This window comes from Petaurus breviceps, unplaced genomic scaffold (genome assembly GCF_028583685.1).
Source record: "Petaurus breviceps papuanus isolate PSGF00001 unplaced genomic scaffold, PetGlider_PUasm1.0 37, whole genome shotgun sequence".
Taxonomy (NCBI): Eukaryota; Metazoa; Chordata; class Mammalia; order Diprotodontia; family Petauridae; genus Petaurus; species Petaurus breviceps.
Genome location: NW_027186296.1, coordinates 109,539,184 through 109,562,154, shown reverse-complemented (window position 1 = coordinate 109,562,154; position 22,971 = coordinate 109,539,184). Strand labels below are relative to the sequence as shown.

Below are 22,971 nucleotides of genomic sequence, written 5' to 3'. Positions count from 1 at the left end.
ATGATTAGGCCAAAGAATACCCATGAACTGGATCTACCTGGTCCAGCTAATATCTTTTGTCAGCTATATTGAGAAAAAAGGGCAGGATCAACATTGCCATGCATATTATGGTGCCAGTGTGGCATGGAGGTGCCTATACCAATCTAGCTTCCCAATCCTGTATGGGGACAATTGGGATGGTTTCTATACATTTTGGAGACCACAAGGACAATTCATTTTTCACAAAAGTTTTTACTTTGGAAGCGTTAGCTATGTGTAAGTTAAGTTTTTGTCCATTGCATCATATTTTGAATGCACCAGGGGAGCTTGATGTAGAATAAAATTCTATCTCAACCCCCTTTTGCTAGCTATACCATGAGTTACTTATGTGTAAGTTTGAATTTTTCCACCCAGCTTGTTTAAAGTGATTGTATGATATGGGGATTGTAGAGTATGGCCAGAATGAGATGGTCTTGATTTCAGAAATTTATCTATACCACCTGGATGCAACTGGGCTTTGGACTGTCAGTGGCACATAGCATTGGGTGTTTTGGGGTTTGGCCTTAGAGAGAAATTCAAATGGTAAACAGTGTGGTTCTTTCCACTAAGAAGGTACTGACTCAGTGGAATCTTCTCCATCTTTTCCTTCAGTATTTCTATGGGTCTTAGACCTCATTAAAGAGGATACATCTCCTAAATATGCAGATTCCAATCCATCCATGTCTGTCCATCCTGTGAGTTTTTTTGTCCTCATTTATTATTTTCAAGTAGGAAGGAAGGAATAAACTCATATGTTAACAGGTCAGAGATACTCTAATATCTATAGACACTTGTATAGCTTTTAAAGGATAAGAATTTAATAATAGTAGTAGCTAACATTAATATAGCACTTTAAGGTATATAGTGCTATGAGCTTTACCTGTGTCATTTAATTTTAGCTTTATCATAGCAATAAAAATAATAATTAAAAAATACGAGCTAGCATTTATATAGTGTTTAAGGTTTATAAGAAACTATACATATGGTATTTCCTTTGATCTTCACAACAACCCTGTAAAGTACTATGAAGAAACTGAGACTAGGGGTTTAAGTGACCTACCCAGAGACACATAATTACTAAGTATCTGAGGCAGGATTCAAACTCAGGTCCTCCTGATTTCAAGTCTAACACTGTGCCACCCGACTGCCTGCAATCCTAACTTGTTCACATGGTCATAGGATCAAAGGATCATAGATTTAGAGGTCATTTAATCTAACTACCTCACTTTACATTTGAAGAAACTGAGGCCCAAAGAGGTTGTGACTTACTCAAGGTCACACAACTATATGTCTTGAATGACAAAGCCGAATTGGAACAGATGCATTGATTAAAATTCCATCAATCTTTCCCTTGTTGACTACACTGCTTTTACAATATTATAAGTACCTGATATTGCAGAATCCATGTGGATTGAGAGGTTCTATGGCAGGGTGCATGGTGGGCTGAACTTGGAGAGAGGAAGACCCAGGTTCAGGTCCCAGCTCTGACATGTACTGCCTTCATCCCCTTGAATAAATCACTATTTCTCCATCCCTTAGGCAGCTCGATAAGCTTCTAGCTTACAGACAGGTTGCTGGTCTGTATCTGTGAAGGAAGGTTCCACACCAAGTGTTCCCCACATTGACAAAATAATTTATTTGGATCCACCTTGAAGCCCACACTAATGAAGCCCACATTTTTTTTAATGTTTTCAAGGGAAATACTTTACAACTGCTCATTTTTCTTGTCGTTCACTTGTTTTTCAGTCATGTACAATGCTTTGTGACCCCTTTTGGAGTTTTCTTGGCAAAGCTACTTGGAGTCATTTGGAGTTATCTCCAAACTCATTGTCAACTTGAGATCTTAATGGGACATGTTTTAAATTCATTCATTTTGAAATTTTTGTGTTGAAACTACCTTAATATTGATATTTTGACCTTAGGGATGCATATTCCAGATTTTTCCTATAAACCTGTGTTAGGTTTACACATTTGTTTACCCAAGGAAGCAGCTAAATCCCTTTTAAGTAATTTTGAAAGGTTTTCCCCCCATTTCTTTTTTAAAAGACTAATTTCATCTATTGTTATCACTACACCAATTCTTAGATGGAAACTAACTTAATAGTTGTTTCTACCAGAGTCAAGGCAGTCCATGCCTAGATTTGGGTCAGGATGGCTCATGTATTTTTTTAATGTGATTCTTATCAATGAGATCCATCCTCCTGAAATTCTGAGGCCAATAAAAGGAGACAGCATTCTTGGATAATCTCTAAAACCTGGAACACAGCCCTAGTGAAGTCTTTCAGGGATGATGTGGCGGGAGTGCCCTTCTAAAGGGCGCCATTGGTTATATGCCACCTGTTCTTGGGTTGACGTTGTGTTCATGTCACTGTCTTATGTTTCTCTCCATGATAGTACTAAACTTTTCCTGGTTTCCCTCACTAAGCCAGCTCTTGCCCTTGGGTTTATCCATTCAAAAGTGCATGAGTTTTGCATGCTATATTGCTCTGAATTTGAATGTCCTTTTCCAATAATTAGATAGATTCATGGCTTGTTTCCAGGTAAAAATTGTGTCTGCTCAAACTTAAACTTACAGGTCTGTCATCACCTTCTTCATACTAATAAAACAAAAGGAAAACAATCATATGAGTACATTTCTGATTGAAATTAACATGTAATGTGTAATCAAGATGTTCTCTGTCCATATTTCAGCTACTACATTTCTTTTTATAATTACAGTACTCCTGGCTTTAAATTTCTGTTTGTATCAGCCCCAATTTTATGCTTTTATCAGCAGTTAAAATGCATTCTTCTTTACAGGGTGCAGATTCTCTGGTAAATGAAATTTCTTCACCCCGCATTGGGACTGATTCCCAGATTTTCCCACCAGTCAGCAAGCCTTCATCTGCTTACCCTTCCACTACCATCGTTAATCCCACCATTGTGCTTCTGCAACACAATCGAGGTAAGGAAGCGTGACACTCTGCCTCTTCATTTTAATTACAGCTGGTTTGATGGGTATTCATGGTCCTGCCAATGATTTCCAGAAGGCTTTCTTGCCTGCCATGATGCTTTCTATGAGTACCATTCCCCTCTTGGGCACTAGCATGGCTGCCTCTTCCGTGGCTACCTGACACTGTCTGCTAGTTCCCATGGCCTTCCCAGAAGAATAGAGCAGCCGTGACAAAAAGAGGCTCATGCTCATTCCCTTGAAATGATGGCAAGTGGACTTCTGTCTGCTCACACTGCCGCCACCCTGCTTCAGGCCCTCATCACCTCTGCCTGTTGCAAAAGCTTTCTAACTGGTCTTCCTGCTTCACATCTTTCCCTTCCCCAGTCCATCTTCCACTCAGCTGCTGAAGGGATTTTTTTTTTGGTCTTTATTAATTTGTTTACTTTTAGTTTACAAGATTCATTGCCACAGTTCCTTGAGTTTGAAGGGATTTTTCAAAAGTGTAGGTCTGACCATATTGCATCCACCCCAACCCCAATAAAGTAATTCTCTATTACTCCCATGATCAAATAGAAATTGCCCTTTTTGGCACTGGAAGTTCTTCATAACCCGGCCCCTTCTGACCTTTCCAGATCTCTTACACTGTACTGCCCTCCTCAGATTCTACAGTCCTCCAGTACAAATCCTGGCCTGTTGGCTGTTCGGCACACATATTTCTGTGCCCCATCTTTATGCCTTTGTACCACCTGTCCCTTATACCTAGAATGTTCTACCTGCTTACCTCTATTTCTGAGTTTTCTTGGTTTCTTCAGGACTCACCTGAAAACCTACCTTCTGTATCCCTTACCTATATATTAGTTTGAATTTCTGTAAGAAAAGTGATTAAACTGTTCGTGCCCTTTGACCCTGCTTCCTCATTGCTGGGCAAAGACAAAAACAAAGATCTGACCTATACCCGGATCCTCACAAAAACCCACTGTGGCCGCAAAGAGCAGGAAACGAGTAGGTGCCCATCAATTGGGGAAGGCCTGAAAACAAGCAAGCAAACTGTGGTGTATGAACATAATAGAATATTGTGTTTTAAGAATGACAAAGGATATAAGAAATTCAAAGAAGCATAGAAAGTTTTGCATTATGTGTGGCATAATAAAAAAAAGCTAAACCAACATAATACACAATGTCTAAATCAATGTAAATGAAAAGGAAACTGAACTCTGAGTGATTGTGAAACCAATGATTGTTTTGGCTGAATAGATAGTGAAGCCTATTACTGTCTTCCATGGCAGAGGGATGGGCGATGATAGGACATAAAGTCCTATACATTGCAAGTTGCTGTCAGTGTCAGGTATTTTTGTTTGTTTGCCTTGGTCACAAAGGACAATTTAATCGGGTGCGAGGAGTGGTTTTCCCCCCTTTGAAATGACTGATTCAATGCTAAAAGGTAGTAATAAAACATTAAAATAAAAAAAAGATTGCAAGTAGCTCTATGAAGATCAATCCAGCATACAGTTGTACAATTAGACATAAAAAGAGATGAAAATCAGTTAGAACAAGTAGGAAAGTAGATGTTGTTATCAGGCTTCTAGAAAGAGTTAATCAGTATAGCTGGTCACTGCAGAATGGGGAGGGTAGAATAGATGAACACTAATCTTGCTTCCAGCTTTGAATTCTATACGCCTATGAATTTAGCTGGCAGCTAAAACAGAAAAAATGGGAACACACTGGGTTATATATAGTTCTTGTTTTCTGAACAAATAAAGTATACGAATTTATTGGGAGGGAGTTTTTCTTGGCACTAAATTTAAACAAGAATTTATCATGTTACCTTATATAACAAACAGTTATATAATGAATGAATGAAAAAGTGTTTATCAGGCAATTGCTGTGTTCCAAGCCCTAGGGATGCAAATAAAAAAACCTTGCCCTCAAGGACTTATATCCTAGTAAGGATAGAGTACACTTATGAAGGAGAGGGGAGGCCAAGGAGGGGAGTAGACCAGCATACTCTTTCCATCCAGAAGCAATACCAGTATTGACTGGATGATGGAAAGGTGGAGGCAGTGGTGATGGTGGGGGAGGAAGTTGCATGTACATAGTCATGAAGTTGATGAAGAGGTGATGGGAGAATGAAGTAAGGCTGACCGGAGCCAGGTCTGGATGTCATAGGTGACTAAGGAAACCACTGATCTGAATAGTGGGTGATCAGAGCTGGAGTTCAAGATGTAAAAGGGTTAAGTGTTCTGAGCATTTCTGCTATCACTGACAAAGCAGATGGTAAGAAGGTAGCTGGGGAGCCATCCTTCAACTATGGCTGCGTGAAAGTCAAATACGTGTTCTTTGGATGAACATTCATGTAGGCTTTCTACAAACGCTGAAGACTTATCATTAGCATTCAGTAAAGGCTCTTCTGTGGGGCTCTGAGAGAGTGTGTTTTGGGTAAGTTGTTTTCTAATAATCTAACACAAGGCTAGAGCTTAGAGAGCTTAACAATGAACAATAACAACATCTAGCTTTTATATGGTTCCTACTATGTCCCAGGCACTGTGCTAAGTCCTTTACAAGTATTATTTCATTTGACCTTCATAACAATCCTGTAAGGTAGGTGCTATTATTTTAGCATTTTAGTATTTTATTGTTTAGAGTTTTTATAGTATAGTTTAGTATTTTATACCTGTGTTTAGTTTTTTGTAATTGAGGGCAACTAGGTGGTGCCATAGTACATACAGTGCCAGGCCTGGAGTTAGGAAAACTTATCTTCCTGAGTTCAAATCCAGTTTCAGACACTTACTAGCTGTGTGACCCTGGACAAGTCACTTAACCCTGTTTGCCTCAGTTTCCTTATTTTTAAAATGAGCTGGAGAAGGAAATGGCAAACACTCTAGTATCTTTGCCAAGAAAATCCCAAAGGGGGGTCACAAAGAGTTGGACACGGCTGAAAAACAAGTGAACAATTTTATAGTTGAGGAAACTGAGGCAGGCAGAGGTTAAATGACTTACCTAAGGTCATATAACTAGTGTCTGAGGACAGATTTGAACTCGGGTCTTCCTGAGTCCAGGTGCCATGTTGTAGCCACAGTACCTTCTGCCTTCCTCTCCATGAAGAATCACCATGTATGTTAGGATGTTTCTTTCAAATCTCAGCAGTCTAAAATGAACTTTTGGTAGATGTTGGATCACAGTCAATACCTCTCTGAGGAGTACTCTGAGTGTGGATATTCTGTGCTGATTAAAGACAAATCTACATGTTTTAGATACCAGATGAATGAGAGGCAAAATTAACATTCTTTTGAAAAAATAGGAGCCTGGCTTGTTTTCCCATCCAGATGGAGGGCCAGCCCACTTCCTTGTGGAGGAGGCTTCATAAAAGGAACTTAGAATATGCTACAAAACATGGATGAGTATTTAATTGGTCACATTAACAATAGACTACTCCATCTTCCCTTGTCTGCTTCAATGAAAGGCCCAGGGCCTTAGTGTCCTCAGTTCTCTAGAATCTGATCTGCAAGTTTGAACAGCACTGGTTTCCTATGGTATGTATTGCTTCATCGATTAGAATCAGAACCTACCTGGATAGAGGTAGAGTATTCTGGGCATATGTATCCTTTGTGCACTGGATAATGTTAGGTCATCCAGATGTGGAGTTCAGTTTCTGTACCTTGAAGTCCTGAACTGGACTGGTGGAACTATTAAATACCAGATCTAAACATTTCAAGCAGGAATTACTCGTCATTCACCTCATCTGTAAAAGGACCTCTGAAGGACTCTGATAAACCATCTTATTTTGAGAACTGCATATAAATGAGCCCTCCAGGATGAATTTGCTACCAAATGTTCCCCTTGGTAGCAGAAGGAATTGACTTGTTGGATGGAGTGATTTGTATAGTCCATCTGGATGAAAGGAAATATCTACCAAAATGCAACCACTCTTGTATAACCAGTGCTCTACCAAAGTTCTACTCAAATGCTTTGTTGTGGTATTAGTGTGCTGTGGGGGTCTCAAAGGCTCAGTGGACCACAAGTTCTGCCAGGCCCTGTCAAGTGAGAAAGGTTTTGAGGATGGATCCCTTGATAGATTCTAAGTCAGTTGACCTAAGAAGTAGCTTAATTAAATTTAGAGAGAATTAACCACCAGGTTAGTTATAGGTGATGGCTTTTGGGGAAATCTTTTGAATTCACAGATATTCTTGAATGATGTCTATGATTACAGGGGGGACTGTGGGTCCTTTGTTTCAATGGAAGGGGTACTCACATGAACAAAATCACTCATTCTTAATGTATTGAAGAATATTGATGCTGAGGAGCTCTTTCTGATAATAACTAGTCATCGGGTCTGTTCCAGTTTGAGATAATAAAACCATGGCATAAGCGTCATGGGGGGAGGGGATTTCTTTCCATTTGAGATCATCAACTTGGGTTCTTTTTTAGCTTCCAATGATTTAAACAGATGTTTTCAAGGGAATGGAATTACTAGGTCTACCCAGAGAGAACCTTGGAATCTAAAGGATACAAGTAATCGGGGAGATCATTCAACTATTTTGTTAAATGAAATAGCATATCTAAATATCAGTGGATTGAAAGATCTTAGATTTAGGAGAAGAGGAACATCATAAACATTTATTAAACACTTACTATGTGCCAAGCACTATACTATTACAATTCACAACTATTATATCATTTAATTTTGAGTTGGAGAAAACCTTGGTCCAAACCCTTCATTTTAGCAGATAAAGAAACTAGATCCCACGGAGTCTGTGACTTGTCCATGGTCATGCTGGTAGTGAATACCAGAGTTAGGCTTCAAATTCAGACTTCCTGATTCCATATCCATCATTATTCCCACTGAGCTCCACTGCCTAGAGATATGTGCCTCTTCAGCACAATAGAAAGAACAATTCATTGGGGGCTCAGAATTTGAGTCCCACCTGTATCACTTACTAACTTTGTGACTTTGGGAAGGTGACTCCATGACGTTGACCCATCACTTCATCATCCACAAGACGGGGAGGTGGTAGTGAGTGATCTCTGAAGTCCCTTGCAGATGTAACATTTTATGATCTGTGATACTTTTTGAATCATGGGCAATTTGTGTGTAAGGTTACACATTTTGGGTAGCTAAGTTCCAAACTATCCATCAGTGTATTTTATAGTCCAGTTAAGAAAAAAAATATGTTTGGGGAAAAGACCCAAACTTATGAAGTCCATGAGTGGCTTCTTCTGAGCTGACTTTATGGTATTAGCTTCATAAACCAGGATTGTTTCTTCTAATTCCCAGCAGTCTTGGTCAAACCAAGAATGGGGATGGCCAGTTCTCCACACCAGCAAGGAGGAAGCAAAAGACTGTCTTTAGCCCCTTTGTAATCTCTTAATTTATAGTTTAAGGGAAGGTTTCTCCCAGAGGACAGCAGGAATGGAGTGTTAAAAATTCTTTAGGCCTGGGGAGGCTAGGTGGAGCAGTAAATAGAACACCGGCCCTGGAATCAGGAGGACCTGAGTTCAAATCCAGCCTCAGACACTCGACACAAAACTAGTCATGTGACCTTGGGCAAGTCACTTAATCCCAATTGCCCTCCAGTCCCCCCTCCAAAAAAGAAAAGAAAAAAGAAAAAAAATTCTTTAGGCTTAAGAAAATTAATCATAAAGTTAGAGAAACCCTTGCTACATCTTCACCATCTTATCATCATAATCTCTCCATTCCAGTTCTATATATAGGTAGAATTAGTGAAAGCAAGATTCAGTGGCAGAATAAGTTTAAGGAGGGAATGATGGCTTTTGGCCCAGTTTAGATTATTTATCTCAAGAATGAAGATAAGCAATTAGAAACTGATTTTTAAATATCAGGTATTACTGGTATCTTAGTTACGAATCAAAGTTACATTTCCCCTAGATTTATTCCAGAAGCTGCTCTTTTAACACTGTTCATTTTCAGTGCTAGATTATTTTGACCAGGCTTTTCTTTTCTTTTAAAAAATTCAGTCAGTTACTCTTGCAGAAATGGCCCCTGCGGCCGTTAGAGACAGCAAGGTGGTATAGTGGACAGAGTGTTGGGCCTGGAATCAGGAAGAACTGAATCTGAAACCAGCCTCAGACACTTATAGAAGTGTGACCTTGGGCAAGTCACTTTACCTCTACCTGCCTTAGTTTCTTCCAACTGTAAAATGAAGGTAATAATAGTACCTACTTCTCAAGGTTTTCACGAGCACCAAATGGGATAATAGTGCTCAGCACTTACACCTGTCGCCTTGTTGTTTAGTCATTTTTTAGTTGTTTCCAACTCTTCTTTTGGAGTTTTCTTGGCAAAGATACTAGAATGGGAGGCAGACAGGGGTAAGTGACTTGCCCAGGGTCACACAGCTAGTAAGTGTCAGAGGTCAATTTTGAACTCAGGTCTTCCTAACTCCAGGCCCAATACTCTATTCACTAGACCACCTAGTTGCCCCCAATCTAGCACACAGTAGGCACTTAATAAATGATTGTTCCCTTCCCTTCCCAATCCAGATTCCTGATTTCTAGTCTGGTTCTCTTTCTATGAGTCAGTGTTTCTGCAGATGGATTGAGGTTACTGGTGTTAATTCAGATGGTTGTCAAGGTGATTTTAGGTACCTATGGAATCAGTATTAACTTCAGCTAGAGGGAACTGTACTTTAAGGCACAGCCATCATTCTTGTCAGGGAACTAAAATTGAACTGAGAAGAATGGGCTCTTATTATAGGTGCCTAGTCATTTAGAAGTGTGCTCAGAAATGCCTTCAAGGTCAGAGCAAAATGCAGCTCTTTACTTTCAGGACTGAAATTCCATGATCCAATGTTCACTAATGAATACCATTGGGGTTGGTCAGACTTCATTCATCTTGGCTGAGATGCAGGATGGCCATTCATTTTACATCTTTTGTTGGTGGAATTTATGGACTCCCTGGCCCAGTCCATCTGAGGAGGGGATAGATTTAATAAGGAGTCATCCCCATGAAAGGATAGTAATAGACAGCTAGGTGGCATGGTGGGAGAGCTGAAGTCAAGAAGTCCTGAGTTCAGATCCAGCCTTGGACACTTTGGCAGTGTGATTTTAGTGTGACAACCTCTTCCTACCTTAGTTTCCTCATCTGTCAAATGGGAAATAATAAGTACCCCTACCTCCTTAGGTGAATATATATATATATATATATGTACATATGCATATATATATGTAAGGTTCCTCTCATATAGTATTCCTTAAGACACTATATAAATGCCAACAATTATTATAGCTATTTTTATAGCCTATAGCTAGAAAGAATGGGATTAAGTGAAGGTAAAGGTCAGCCTTGAGCTGCCGAGTCATCAACTGAAAAAAAGATTTGGAAGACAGTCATACCCAGATGTGCTGAAGTCGGGTTGAACTCAGCTTGTGACAACCAATTGTTAAATTTTCTTCTTAAGCATTTGTGTATTGGAAATTGACAAACATTGAAAATTAGGGCTTGAGTTGTTTGTTGGCTTTCTAGTTTTAACAAAGTATTAGAGAAAATGTTGATGATGCATATTAAACTTATAATTTTGTTGTGGGCATACTTCCTCCCCCCCACTACCAGAGAGCTAGTTGTTAAACATTTATCAGAACACCCCCTGATCATACCTCTGATGTAGCTAGATGGCACAGTGGATAGAGCCCTGGGCCTGGAGTCAGCAAGACCTGACTTCAAATAGAGCCTCAGACACTAACTGTGGACAAGTTACTTAACCTCTATCTGCCTCAGTTTCTTCAACTATAAAATGGTGATAATAACTGCACCTACCTTGCAGGTAGGTGATAATTTGAGATAATAAATAATTGAGATGATTATTCTATGAGATGATAATCAAATGAGATAATTGCACAAAGTGCCTATCACAGTATGTGGCACATAGTAGGCTGTCTATACATACTTCTTCCCTTTCCTTATACTCCATATAAAACAGCTAATCAGTATTGAAAGAAGTATCCATGGAATCATAGCCCCAGAGAATATGCAGTCCAGTCTCCACCTTTTACAGATGAAGAAGCTGGAGCTCAAAGGATAAATCACTGGCAAAGTGTCGAGGTAGAAAGGAGCAAAGCTGGGCTATGAACCCAGATCATCAGCCCACCTCTCTTTTTTCTTTTGTGTTAGGTCAGGCTCTACAGATAGATAATATGGGGGTAAAAGGGGAAGGGTTCTGATTGGACATGGATTCAGGAGAGGAATGAGCAGAAGAACAGATTGGTTTGAGGGAGGTGGTGAATGAAAACATTATCAGATGAAGTTCTCTGTGGGGCAGAGGGCAGGGCAGGGTAGGATTGATTTGAAGCTCTTATCCTGGTATGTTAGTCGGTTTGTTTCAGATTATATCTCAGTAAACATAGTGTAATTTGCTTTTTAAATTATTTTATGTAGTTTTCCCTTTCTTTTCTCTTGAGGTCATGCTGTCAGCTGCCACTAATTACTATTGTTGTTATTTATATGTTTGTTTCTAATCTCCCCAGCCACCTAGAATGCTCCTGAGTGAAAGACTGGAACCCAAACGTAATATAATCAAAATGAGTTTCCATTGAGATGTCAGAGTCGGGATTCAAAGAGATCTTGGCAGGTTAGAACATTAGGCTGAATTCAATAAGATGAAACTTAATAGAGAGAAGTGTAAAGTCTTTCACTTTGGTTCAAAAAATCATCTTCACAAATACACAGTGGGGAAAGGCATTAGACAGCAGTTCATCTGAAGATCTGGAAATTTCAGTGGAGTAAAGCTTCAGTTGAGTCTTGAAGAGTCAAAGTCAAAGATATGATGTGACAGCCAAAAAAAGTAATACAGCCTTAGGCTATATTAAGAGAGACTTAGCTTCCAGGACTAGGAAAACAGCAATCCCACTATCCCCTGCCATGGTTGGACCACATGTGGAGGATTGTGTTCAGATGTGTTTACCACATCTTAAAAGGACATTAATAAACAAGAGACAAAATAGAAGAGTGCAACAAAAATGGTGAAAAGTCTTTGCCTCAGTTTCCTTATCTGTAAATCTGTAAAATGGGTATAATAGTAGTACCTGTCTCATAGAGTTGTTGTGAGGGTAAAATGAGATAGTATTTGTTTGCTTTGCAAACCTTAATGCCATATATAAATGCTAGCTATTATTATTATTTCTAGTAGTAGTATTAATAGTAGTTATAGTAGTAGTAGTTGTTTTAGGAGTAGTAGTAATAGTAGGAGTGGTAGTCATAGTAGTAAAAAAGTTGTGATGGTAGTAGTAACAGCAGTAGTAACAGTGGTAGCTGTATTAGTAATATTTGTAATAGTAGTAGTAATCGTTTTAGTAATAGTAGTAATGGTGGTAGTAGTAGTAGCAGTGGAAGTTGTAGTACTAATAGTGATAATAGTAGTAGTAATTGTTGTAGCACTAGTAACAGTAGTAGTGTTAGTAATAGTTGCAGTAATCATAGTAGTGGTAGTAGTAGTAGCAGTGGAAGTTGCAGTACTAATAGTTGTAATAGTAGTAGTAGTTGTAACAGTAGTAGTGTTAGTAATAGTTGTAGTAATCATAGTAGTGGTAGTAGTAATAGTAGCAATTATTTTAGTAATAGTAGTAGTAGTGGTTGTTGCTGTAATAATTATAATAGTAGCAGTGGTAGTTGTAGTAGTAATAGTAGTCGTGGTAATACTAGTAGTAACAGTACAGCAGATGGGTGGGATAGTGTATAGTGTACTGCCTGGGATCCTTAACTGCCTGAATGTTCCTGCTTCTCACCTTTTAGTTCTTAAACCAGCTTAATGTCTGGCTATACTTTGACTGTTTAAGAAGACTAATGCCTCATTTGTGTGGTTTTGTTGGGGAATGAAATGTTTCACCTGAGTGAATTGGGCAACATTCCATTTTTGAATCTGAAATTTGTTTTTCCTTTAACCATTTGGAGTAAAAATTTTTCTTTAACTCTCATTTCAAGACTTTTAAAACATAATAAGAAAACAGCACATGGGAAAAAATGTCGCTTTTTCTTCTGGAATCATTGGAGTTGTCAGTATGAGTAACTGTTTACTGTACTTTCTCAGTGTGCCCAGAGATGCTTGACGTGTGCTTGTGTGGAGGGGAGGTTCTGCTTCTACTAGAGGGCCACAGGCTCGTTTGCTTTTTGAATTATCATGTCTATAGTTTTTCTTTTCTCCTCTGCCGAGGCCATGCTGATAGATGTCACTTATTGTTATTGTTCATATGTGTATTTCTGCCTCCCCAGCCCTCTTTTAAAATATGTTTCTTCTAATCTGCTGTGGGCAGAGAAGCCAGATCACTAAGTTTGATCAAATTATTTCTAAAAGAAAAGTAAAAAATATTCCAAGCAAGGGCCTGCAAAATCTCACAAAGCTTCAGATGCAATTTTAAGTGACATATTTGAGGAGGAGAGGCACTGAGAGCTCATATTATATTTATTTAGAAAAAAAAAAGTATTTAAATATTTATTTCTGGGCGTCTCAGTGGCATAATAGATAGAGTGCTTATTTAGAGTTAGGAAGACCTGAGTTCAAATTGTATCTCAGATACTTACTAGCTGTGTAACCCTGGGCGAGTTACTTAACTGCTGTCTGCCTCAGTTTCCCTCCACTGTAAAATGGAGATAATAATAGCACTCACATCCTAGGGTTGTGGTGAAGATCAAGTAATATTGGCTAATCACAGTGCCTATCCCATAATAGGTACTTAATAAATTCTCGTTTCCTTCCTCTGCTGCCCTCTCAGTCCTCCCTAGATGTTTACAACTTGTTCATGAGGAAAAAAACTTGATGAAATCTTAGATCTTTGTGGAGAGGTCAGAAGCTTGCTCTCAGTGCCCTTTCTTCCATTTGATTGGCATCTAGACAACATGAAGCAATCCTGCAGGAGACATTTAATGGTGCAATTTATAGGACTTGTACTTAGACTGGAACCTTCCACGCCCTTGACAACTCTTGCCTGTCAAGGGAGCTCTGAAGCAATGATTTGATGTGTTGATCCAACAAACCCCAAGGTTCCAAAGTATATTTCTAAGACATGCCTTATACCTTGGAATTTGAAAAGGAAGGCAGGCTAGCTATTTGCCAGTACAGAAAGTCTGCTTCACCAGAATTTCAATGACGGTGATCATTTCCTCTGGCGTCAGATATTCAGGACCTTCACGTCTGAGGTTGGCCTTCTCTCCCCCTGCTTTGTCCCCCTCAGACATTTACTGACTGTGTGACTCTGAGTGAGTTGTTAAATCTTGCAGTGTCTCATCTTTAAAATAAGTTGTTGTTGAATTGTGTCTGACTCTTTGTGACCCCATTTGGGGTTTTCTTGGCAAAGATACTGGAGTGGTTTTCCATTTCCCTCTCTAGATCACTTTACAGATGAGCAAACTGAGACAAACAGGGTGAAGTGACTTGCCCAGGGTCACACAGCTAGTAAGTGTCTGAGGCTGGATTTGAACTCAGGTCTTTCTGACCCCAGGCCCAATTCTCTATCCACCTAGTCATAATCAATAGCCTCTAGGATCCTTTCCAGCTCTGAATCTATTAACAGGTGAAGCAGAAATCTATTTTTATTACTTATGCTTATTGACTAGTGTTTTATGTTCCCCATTTAATAATAACTTGAGTGAAATGTTCTCTCTGTCTCTCTCTCTCTCTGTCTCTCTGTGTCTCTCTCTGTCTCTCTTGTCTCAGTGGAAACAACAAAGCTTTAAATTACACTGCTTTTCACTTAAGGATAGCCTTTAGTTCATTTTTCCCCCCTCTTGTTTATCAGATACTTTCAACAGAAAAAAAAAGGGTCCTTACTTCTGTTCTAAAGTGTCCAATAAACCAGTCTGTTTCCAGAAGTTCCACTGACACTTACTAGTAGCACCTTCTTCAATGTTGAAAATATTGCTATTGAAGAAGAAAAGGGAACATGCAATTTCCTATGAATTTTTCTGAATCATCCTTTTCTTCTTTATCTAAGCTAATTCACATAGGAGAAGTAAGTTAGTGCCCAAAGGGGAAGGCAGTTTCTTCAGGAGTGTTTTCATGTAGCAGATTGACTCATGAGTCAGAAACACTAACGTTCTCATCCTCACTTATGTTAGGAAGCCGTTTCATCATAGCTGTATTACTTGTGATATTCATTGTCTCTGCCTTGAATATGTGAAACCCTCCAGCCTTCACACACAGGAACCCTCTGGTTCCTGTCTCCATCTCAAAGCTGGGATTCTAGAAGAGAATATGGCCTATGAAAATAGAATTTTGATATAGCCTAAATGTAAAACTCAAGAAAAGAATGGAAATATCCCAGTCTGTTTCTTCAGAACCTATTAGTGGTTCATTGTTGTTGTTCAGTCATTTCAGTCATGTCCCAATCTTTGTGACCCCATTTGGGGTTTTCCTGGCAAAGATACTGGAGTGGTTCGCCATTTCCTCCTCTAGCTCATTTGACAGATGAGGAAACTGAGGCAAGCAGGATTAAATAACTCACCCAGGATCACACAGCCAGTAAGTATCTGAGGCCAGATTTGAACTCAGAAAGATGAGTCTTCCTGACTCCAGACCTGGCACTCTATCTGCTGTGTCACCTAGCAACAACAACATATACCAGGCGCTGGGCCAAGCACTAGAAAAATAATAATAGATGACATTTATATAGTATCTTTAAGGTTAACAAAAACACTTTACATTTGTTATCTCATTTGATCTTCACAACAGCTCTGTGATGTAGGAGAGAATTATTATCTCCATTTTTACAGGTAAGGAAACTGAGGCAGGTAGAGATTAAGTGACTTGCCCAGGGTCACACAGCTAGTCCTGAGAGAGGATTTTAATTCATATCTTCCATTCTCAGAGTCTAGAACTCTATCCACATGGCCACTTTGCTGCTTCAAGTCACACACACATTCAGCAGGAAGAGTTGAGGACGTTTGCCAATCAGTAAATCGCTATTTTTTAAGTCCCTACTGTTAACTAGGCATTGTACTTAACATTGGTCCTCAAGGAGCACACAATCTAATGGAATATTAGAATATTTGGAGATTCGATTTTATATTATTAACCATTTTGAGAACCACTACCTCCAGGCCTTTTTTAAAAAACAAAACATAAACAGAGATTATGTCAGTAGAATGTCCTTAGCTTTGCTTTGGAATCTGCCCAGCTTGGCAGCTATATTCTGCCACACACGCCCTAGTCATAGACACAATTTCTTAACAATTTCAATCTTGAAGCAATGATATCTTTACCCCACTTTCTGAAACCTAGTTTAAACATTCTAAAAGAGATTTTTCTTCTTCCTACCCTCATATAGAAAGAGTTCCTTTTAACTCAGTCCTGCTGGTATATAACGTATGAACAATTTGGCCTTGCTAACTGAGCTTTGCTCTGCTCTGAATTTCACAAAGCAGTTCTAAGCTTCTGGTGAACAGAAATAGCCACATGGAATGTTTGCTCTCACAATCTCAGGATTTTAGAACATTATATCTGGACTGGCCCTTAGAGTTAGTCTAGTGTAGCCTTTGTTCTGCTGAGGGAGAAACTGAGTCTCAGAGAAAGGACAGGGCTTATCCAACTTCATGCAACAGTGAAGGAGCTGGGATTGGAATCCTGGTCTTAAATATTGTATACCACCCAGATAATCTTCTTTGAAGGCATTTCACACAAAACAGAATGATATCTGCCTCCTGGCTGACTGGCCTGCTATCTATCTCTATCAATAATAACATTTTTATCCACAAAGCATTTTGTCAACACTTCCCCATTGGTCCTTCCCACAGCTCCTGAGTGGGAAGAGACCCTGAGTAGGGAAGAAACAATTTTCCCCATTTTAAAATTTTGGGAAACCGAGGCCCAGGGAAGTCAAGTGACTTGCTTCATGATTCTGCAGTTCAGTAGCAGTTAACATTCAAATTCAGATTTGATTTTTTTTTAATCCAAATCTAGTCTCTTTTCCACTATAAGATATTGGACCTCTGGAACATAATGTTTGTTGAATTGAATATAGCTGTCGAGTGGTAGTCTCTTCAAGATTTGTTCTTCCTAAAATCATTGCTGTTTACTTCAGGTCAGCTGATGATGGGCGTGGGAGCAGAGGCAAGCAGAAAGTTTTTTTTTTAATGTTGATAAAGTATTTATAGTCTGGTATTTGCTTTACATTTATTTTTATGGTTGTTCCAACTTTAGCAGTTTTTAAGATATCTGCCATTTCTGTGTTCGCTTACTTGTATGTGTACCTAGAGTACTGCAAAGGAGTATGACCTGTGTTCTAGGTCCCTCCAAAAGACTCTCGGTTCATACGGATGCCTTTCATTCCTGGGAAGCTGACCTGATAGGGGTCAGTTTGACTCCTTGGCTTCTTATGCCCCCCCCCCCCAGAATTCTACAGTAAAATCTCTAACATACATCTTTGATATGATTCATGTCTTGATTTCCCAAATGAAAGCATCAGGTTACTCACTTGACAATTTAGCTATTGAGTATGGGTCAGCTTTTTATTTCCTCCACTAAGGAAATTGCCTAAGACTCCAAGAACTCATAGGAGCCCGAAAGCACATACAGAAATATAAGAATGCTGAAATGCTTCTGGAAGGTGGAGGAAGCTACTTTGTGGGTGGGACTGGAGAACAACTATTTGCCATTCACCTCTGACTTGCAATATCTCAGCAATTTACAGCAGTGCTATGGAGGGTTGGCATGGTGTATATCTCCTGGCTCTTCATGGCATGTCAGCTGCAGGGGCAGCCTGTTGGTGGGCCTCCTTTTTCTGAGAAGCATGCTATCAAAGAAGTGTTTTCCTTCTGAGAAACCAAGTTCTCTAATGAAGGAATTTATGAACTCAAGGATTTCCTACAAAGTAATCTCCAAGACTGGAGATATCTATTCTTGGAACTAGTTATCTCTGACCTCATAAAAGGAAACAGAAAGATAGAAGTTAGTCCACATGTGGATGGATGTCCAGAAATTCCCCTCTCAGACTTCCCTGGGCAAGTACGTGACTATGACCATGTGCTTCTCTTGAAAGTCATCCCTTTCTGCTAACAGGAAGGACATCCAAAGAGAGAGAGTACCAGAAAGAAGAGAATAATCACAAATCCCTTTGATAGACTATAAGAGAGGCAGCTTCTCCATCAAGTCATGTCAAGAAGCATTTATTAAGCTCCTACTATGTGCCAGGCACTCTCCTCCAGTAGCAGTCTGTGCTCCTGAGCCTCAGTCATCTAGTCATCAGGAGGCACCCTCTGTCTCTGAAGCCCAATTTGTAAGGTGTCAATGCCCAAAATCCACCTCCATGGCAGATCCCTTTCAAGTGACCACAGCAAGATCCATACTCTATAATCGTATCACATACATTTAAGGGAAGACTCAACAAATCGATCAATGAATCCACTTTAAAGGAGTATCTACCCTAAAATTTGGAGCCTTCTTGAGAGCAGGGGTTGTTTTCCATTTTGTCTTTGTGTTTCCAACAATTAGCACAGTGCCTGGACATAGTAGGTGCTTAATAAATGCACATTGGAGATAGGTGTCAGAGCTTGAGCGTCAGCATTCCCCCCTGTAAAACCTACTTTGTCATTTGGGGTTGTTTTTCATTTTGGCATCTGGAAATAAAGGATGGTAAAGTGCAGTGAGTTTTGGAACAGAATAACTTGTCACCAGATCTTCTTTGCCTTTCATGTACCTTGTGTTTCACTCTTTTTGTGTTTTTCTTCTTTTATTACAGAACAACAAAAGCGGCTTAATAGTCTAACAGGTGAGTAGTAATCCCCTTTGCCTTCTTTCTTTCAAATGTTTCTTCTGCTAGGGCAAAGCATCCCATTCTCTTTCAGCTATCAAACAGTGCCCTTGGCAACCCAGGGCACTGCCCAGACTATGCTGAATTATACTTAAGATATTCCTTAGCATGTTTTCACTTATCTATAAGAAATTAGAATTGTGTTAGTATGTATAGATGGGTTATTTTTTCCTAGCAGATGGTCTTATCCCTGACCAGTGAAATTTTTACAAGAGTCCCACTTTATACTCTCAAATTTAAATACTTTACACACTCTGAATCTGCTGGTACCCTTGTATACCGCAGCCTGAAACATCTAGGTAACTGTATCCAAAGACTCAAAATTCACCTTTAAATTATCTAAAGATTCATAACTAAAGCACATTGCTGTTCACATACTGCCTTGTAACTGTGCTATTTGTTCCCTTTTTAGTTAATTAACCAATCATGCTATATGCTTTTGCAAACTCACTGCCTTCTCCACATTCAACTCCATTCACAAAAATCACCTGCTACAAACATGGACTACCAACCATAACTATTTACCCATTATCAGCATTGGGTAAACATCTTGATACTCTTACAACATGGTAATCATTCATTCTTATGGGCAAATGTAAACTCTCTTCATTTTTTATGCCTAGCTACCTGCTTTTAAAGCAATTCCCTGGACTCTAACACACTCGTGACTTGGATTGGGTCCCATCACCCAATTCCTAGCTGCCAGCAATCATGGCAGTTAGAGTAAAACATCATAGCAAAGGATTCTTCCTAGCCCTTGGTTTAAGACCTGAGCATATGACTTCTGTAGGTATCAAAAATGTTCAGTTGGCCTTTTGAATATTGGCGATGAAACCATATCACAGAGAATCAAGATCGAAGTAAGAAAGATAAGTAGGGTCATGCAGAGACCAACAAAATGTAGGGCCATATCATGATGAGTCTAGACTTGCTACATTTGAGGGATTGAACTTTTAAATTCTGCTGCCAAATTACAGAGTTGGACCCTAGATAGTCCCAAAAGCTTCCAGATCAGAATTTTTCATCCTGATTCCATAAGATCCAATGGTTATTATCTCTACTCATTTTTCACCCCACTCTGCTGCCATCCCACTAATGAACTGATATGTTGAACAAAGAAACAACACTTCTCTTAATAGTATATATAGGCCTTGCCCCATATTTGTTCCATAGTGTTAATAACTAACAATCAGGACTGTGCTGAGCTGTAATCATGCCAATTAGACTTTGGCCTTTTCCATCTTCATATTACTGTTTCTTGCCTAACCCATTTCCTGGCCCCAAACTAAGAAATAAAGGCTAGAGTACCACTCAGAGGTGCCAGAGACCTGTGAGAAGATGATTTGTCTCTGGGTCCTTTCTTGACTTTCCAAATATTTGGGGAAAGAATGCCTTCCTACTGAGCTCAGCCATTGAACCCATGTGCAGCGGCAGAGTTTCTAAACAAAAACATGGTTGGTAACCCTACATTCTGAGAGTGTATATGATGGAGAAACATGTCAGGGGAGGCCTGAAAAGTATCTTTGTGCTTCCCTAGGGTGTACTTTCTTTGCATCCCTGTGCTCATCTTTTTGTGTAGGAAAGGAGTAACAGGCTTGTTTGTCAGCCATTGCCAGAACACATACAGGGGGCATATGGTTTTAGGGGACAACTCTCTGACTCTCTAAGGCATCCATCTGCCCAGATATGCAAAAGAATCTGCTATCAGGGGAAAACGAAGCTCCTCTAGTCTGTGTAGGCCAAGAGAATGAAATAAGCTGCCTTAGAAAGTCGTCTCCAAGGGGAAATATCAAGCTGAAAATGGTTACAGTAGGCCCTCTTGGAATAAAATGTTGCCAACCTTTGCCCTATGGCATTTACATTTGTAGTCCTTTCCCAGGATCAAGAAAGTAAACATAGAAACAAACCCACTTTAGAAAAAATGTGAATTGTAAAACTGATTTTTTTTTCCAGTGAAGACTAAGAAAGAGTGCTTGATAAAACCAGGGATGAATCTTTTGGACACGTTGAAGGATTTCTATAATAAATACAGAAAATATCCATTAGGGTGGTGCCAGGGAACAGGACAAGCACCTGAATTGCAAACAAGGGGTGTTATGTTGTATTTTTACTGTGTGTTGTTGGGAAGTACAATTTGACCTTCATTGTAACTTACTCCATTTAAAAACATGTCAATTTTTAACTGAGCACTTACTATAAATTACTCTAAGCTGTTTTTTAAGGGTAGAAGACCCTCTGAAGCATAATAACAAATTTGTCATGAGTGCCTTCAGATAAAGGCTGACCTTCCACTCACTTTTCGTTCATTTTTCGTGGTTTTGAATGTCTTCAGTCTGATGTTTATGGGCAATTACTGGCCTACATATATTTATGGCCATAACTAGGGTGGGGTAACTAAGGCTTTTTCCCAAGGCACAAACATTCAGAGGACACTGACAACATTCCTTCTACAACAGAAATGACTGACCTCACCACCATTAGAAAAAATAATTAGGATAAAAAGATAAGAAAGTAGCTTTCTCCCAAGTAATTTTTCCCCTTGATCACACCCTCCCAGGTATCAGCCTTACCAGTAGAGGCCTCAAGGTATCAGACTGAATCTGTCTTAAAAAGATATAGATATAGATACATAGATATCGACTCACGGCCTTGGCTGTTCAACAAGTCCAACCTCTATCTGAATAGAAATCTCTAGTTTCACTGAGAAGTGGTCATTTAGGCTCTCCTGTGGAGGGAGACTCACTCACTCCTAAGGCAACTGGTTGTGCCTTAGTTCAACCTGTTAATAAGATGTTTCTTATATCAAGCCTAAATCTGTCCCCTTGTAGCTTCTACCCCTATTGTTTCCATTTCTGTCCTCAATAACAAGTGAGGGCTAGGGAGGTTAAGCAACTTGGTTAAAGGTCATATAAGTGTTCAAGTCAGGATTCAAACCCAGGTTCTTTGATTCCAAGTCCAGTGTTCCTTCTGCTACTTACCTTAATACTTCAAATTTGTATAACACCCTAGTTTTGAGACTGTTTTCACATCCACCATAATCCATGGACCAGAAATTCCTCTCTTTGTTGACTGGAGTCTGGTTAAATATTTGTCCCAAATTTTAGCTGACCTCCTTGCAATATGCTCAAGGGAGAAATCCCTTTACAAGTTAAAATGTCAGTGATTAAAGATATGTTTGAGAATCAAGCAATCGGCTTATTGAAGGTCACAAGGAAATTAATTATGACTGTGTAATCAGTAGAAATGGTTCTGTGTCCAGCTCCTGTGGGTACCTAGTTCTTCAACCTCTAGATAAAATAAGTTAAACTAGGAAATACAGGAATATTACTATCCAGACATCAGTGTTGCACCGTATCCTGTCTCATTTCAAAAGTTCTAGAAGAAGTTGTTCAACTTCCCTCGATCACTTATGCCTGAGGCCAGGTATTGTGAAGCATTTATAATAAGGAGAGTAATAATATAATTCCCCTTCAATTCCAGATCCCGTACCTGAGAGAAGGAATGAAGAGAAAGTAGATTCAGCACCAACATGGGAGAAAGTTGTTCCTAGCACACGACCAGATAAAGCAGTAAAGGATGAAAGTAGAAGACTGGTTAAGAGCCCTCAGTGCCTAAGTGATGGTTCCATGGATGAAGTGGGCATTCCACTAAGGGTATGAGCCCCTCTCTGAGAGTCATTATTAACCAAGTCTTGAAACAGATTTAGTACAATATGTATGTCACCAGTTTTACACACATGCACACACCACACACACACATAAACACACACACATATACACACACACTGCATATATATTCTACATTTATCTATATGTCTTTATGTATGTATGACCAGAAGGATGATTAAGAAGACCTTCAATATGGTTTCATGGCCAACTACAAAGTGGTCCTTGATGATTATTTCCATGTCATCTTGCTTATAAATTTAAGCAACCCAATCATAAACATGGAATACTTTTATCTTCTGAGTTTCTTTATTTAACAAATTTATTAAACACCTTCTGTGCACAACAGGGTGGGGAACCTGTGGCCTCAAGGCCACATATGGCCCTCTAGGTCTTCTTCAAGTGAGGCCCTTTGACTGAATCCAAACTTCACAGAACAAATCCCCAAAGGTCACATGTGGCCTGAAGGCTGCATGTTCCCCACTTCTGACATAGCATCTCTTTGCAAGGTGATAAGGAGGGAAAAAGATAAGTAAGAATTGGTTCTTGTCTTAACGTTGTTTATAATCTCATGGAGGAGATAAGAAACAGTACATCACAAGGTAAAAA

At 39.4% G+C, this 22,971-nt stretch overlaps 1 protein-coding gene across 18 annotated transcripts in view; it reads left to right on the top strand.

The window, feature by feature from the left end:
* SORBS1 (sorbin and SH3 domain containing 1) overlaps positions 1-22,971 on the top strand; it is a 149,608-nt gene that overhangs the window by 37,323 nt on the left and 89,314 nt on the right. For all 18 annotated transcript variants that reach the window (XM_069099294.1, XM_069099291.1, XM_069099290.1 and 15 more), the window contains 3 exons: positions 2,818-2,962; positions 18,626-18,655; positions 22,178-22,350. In XM_069099294.1, coding sequence (XP_068955395.1) covers positions 2,818-2,962; positions 18,626-18,655; positions 22,178-22,350 — 348 coding nt within the window. The remainder of the gene's footprint in view (positions 1-2,817; positions 2,963-18,625; positions 18,656-22,177; positions 22,351-22,971) is intronic.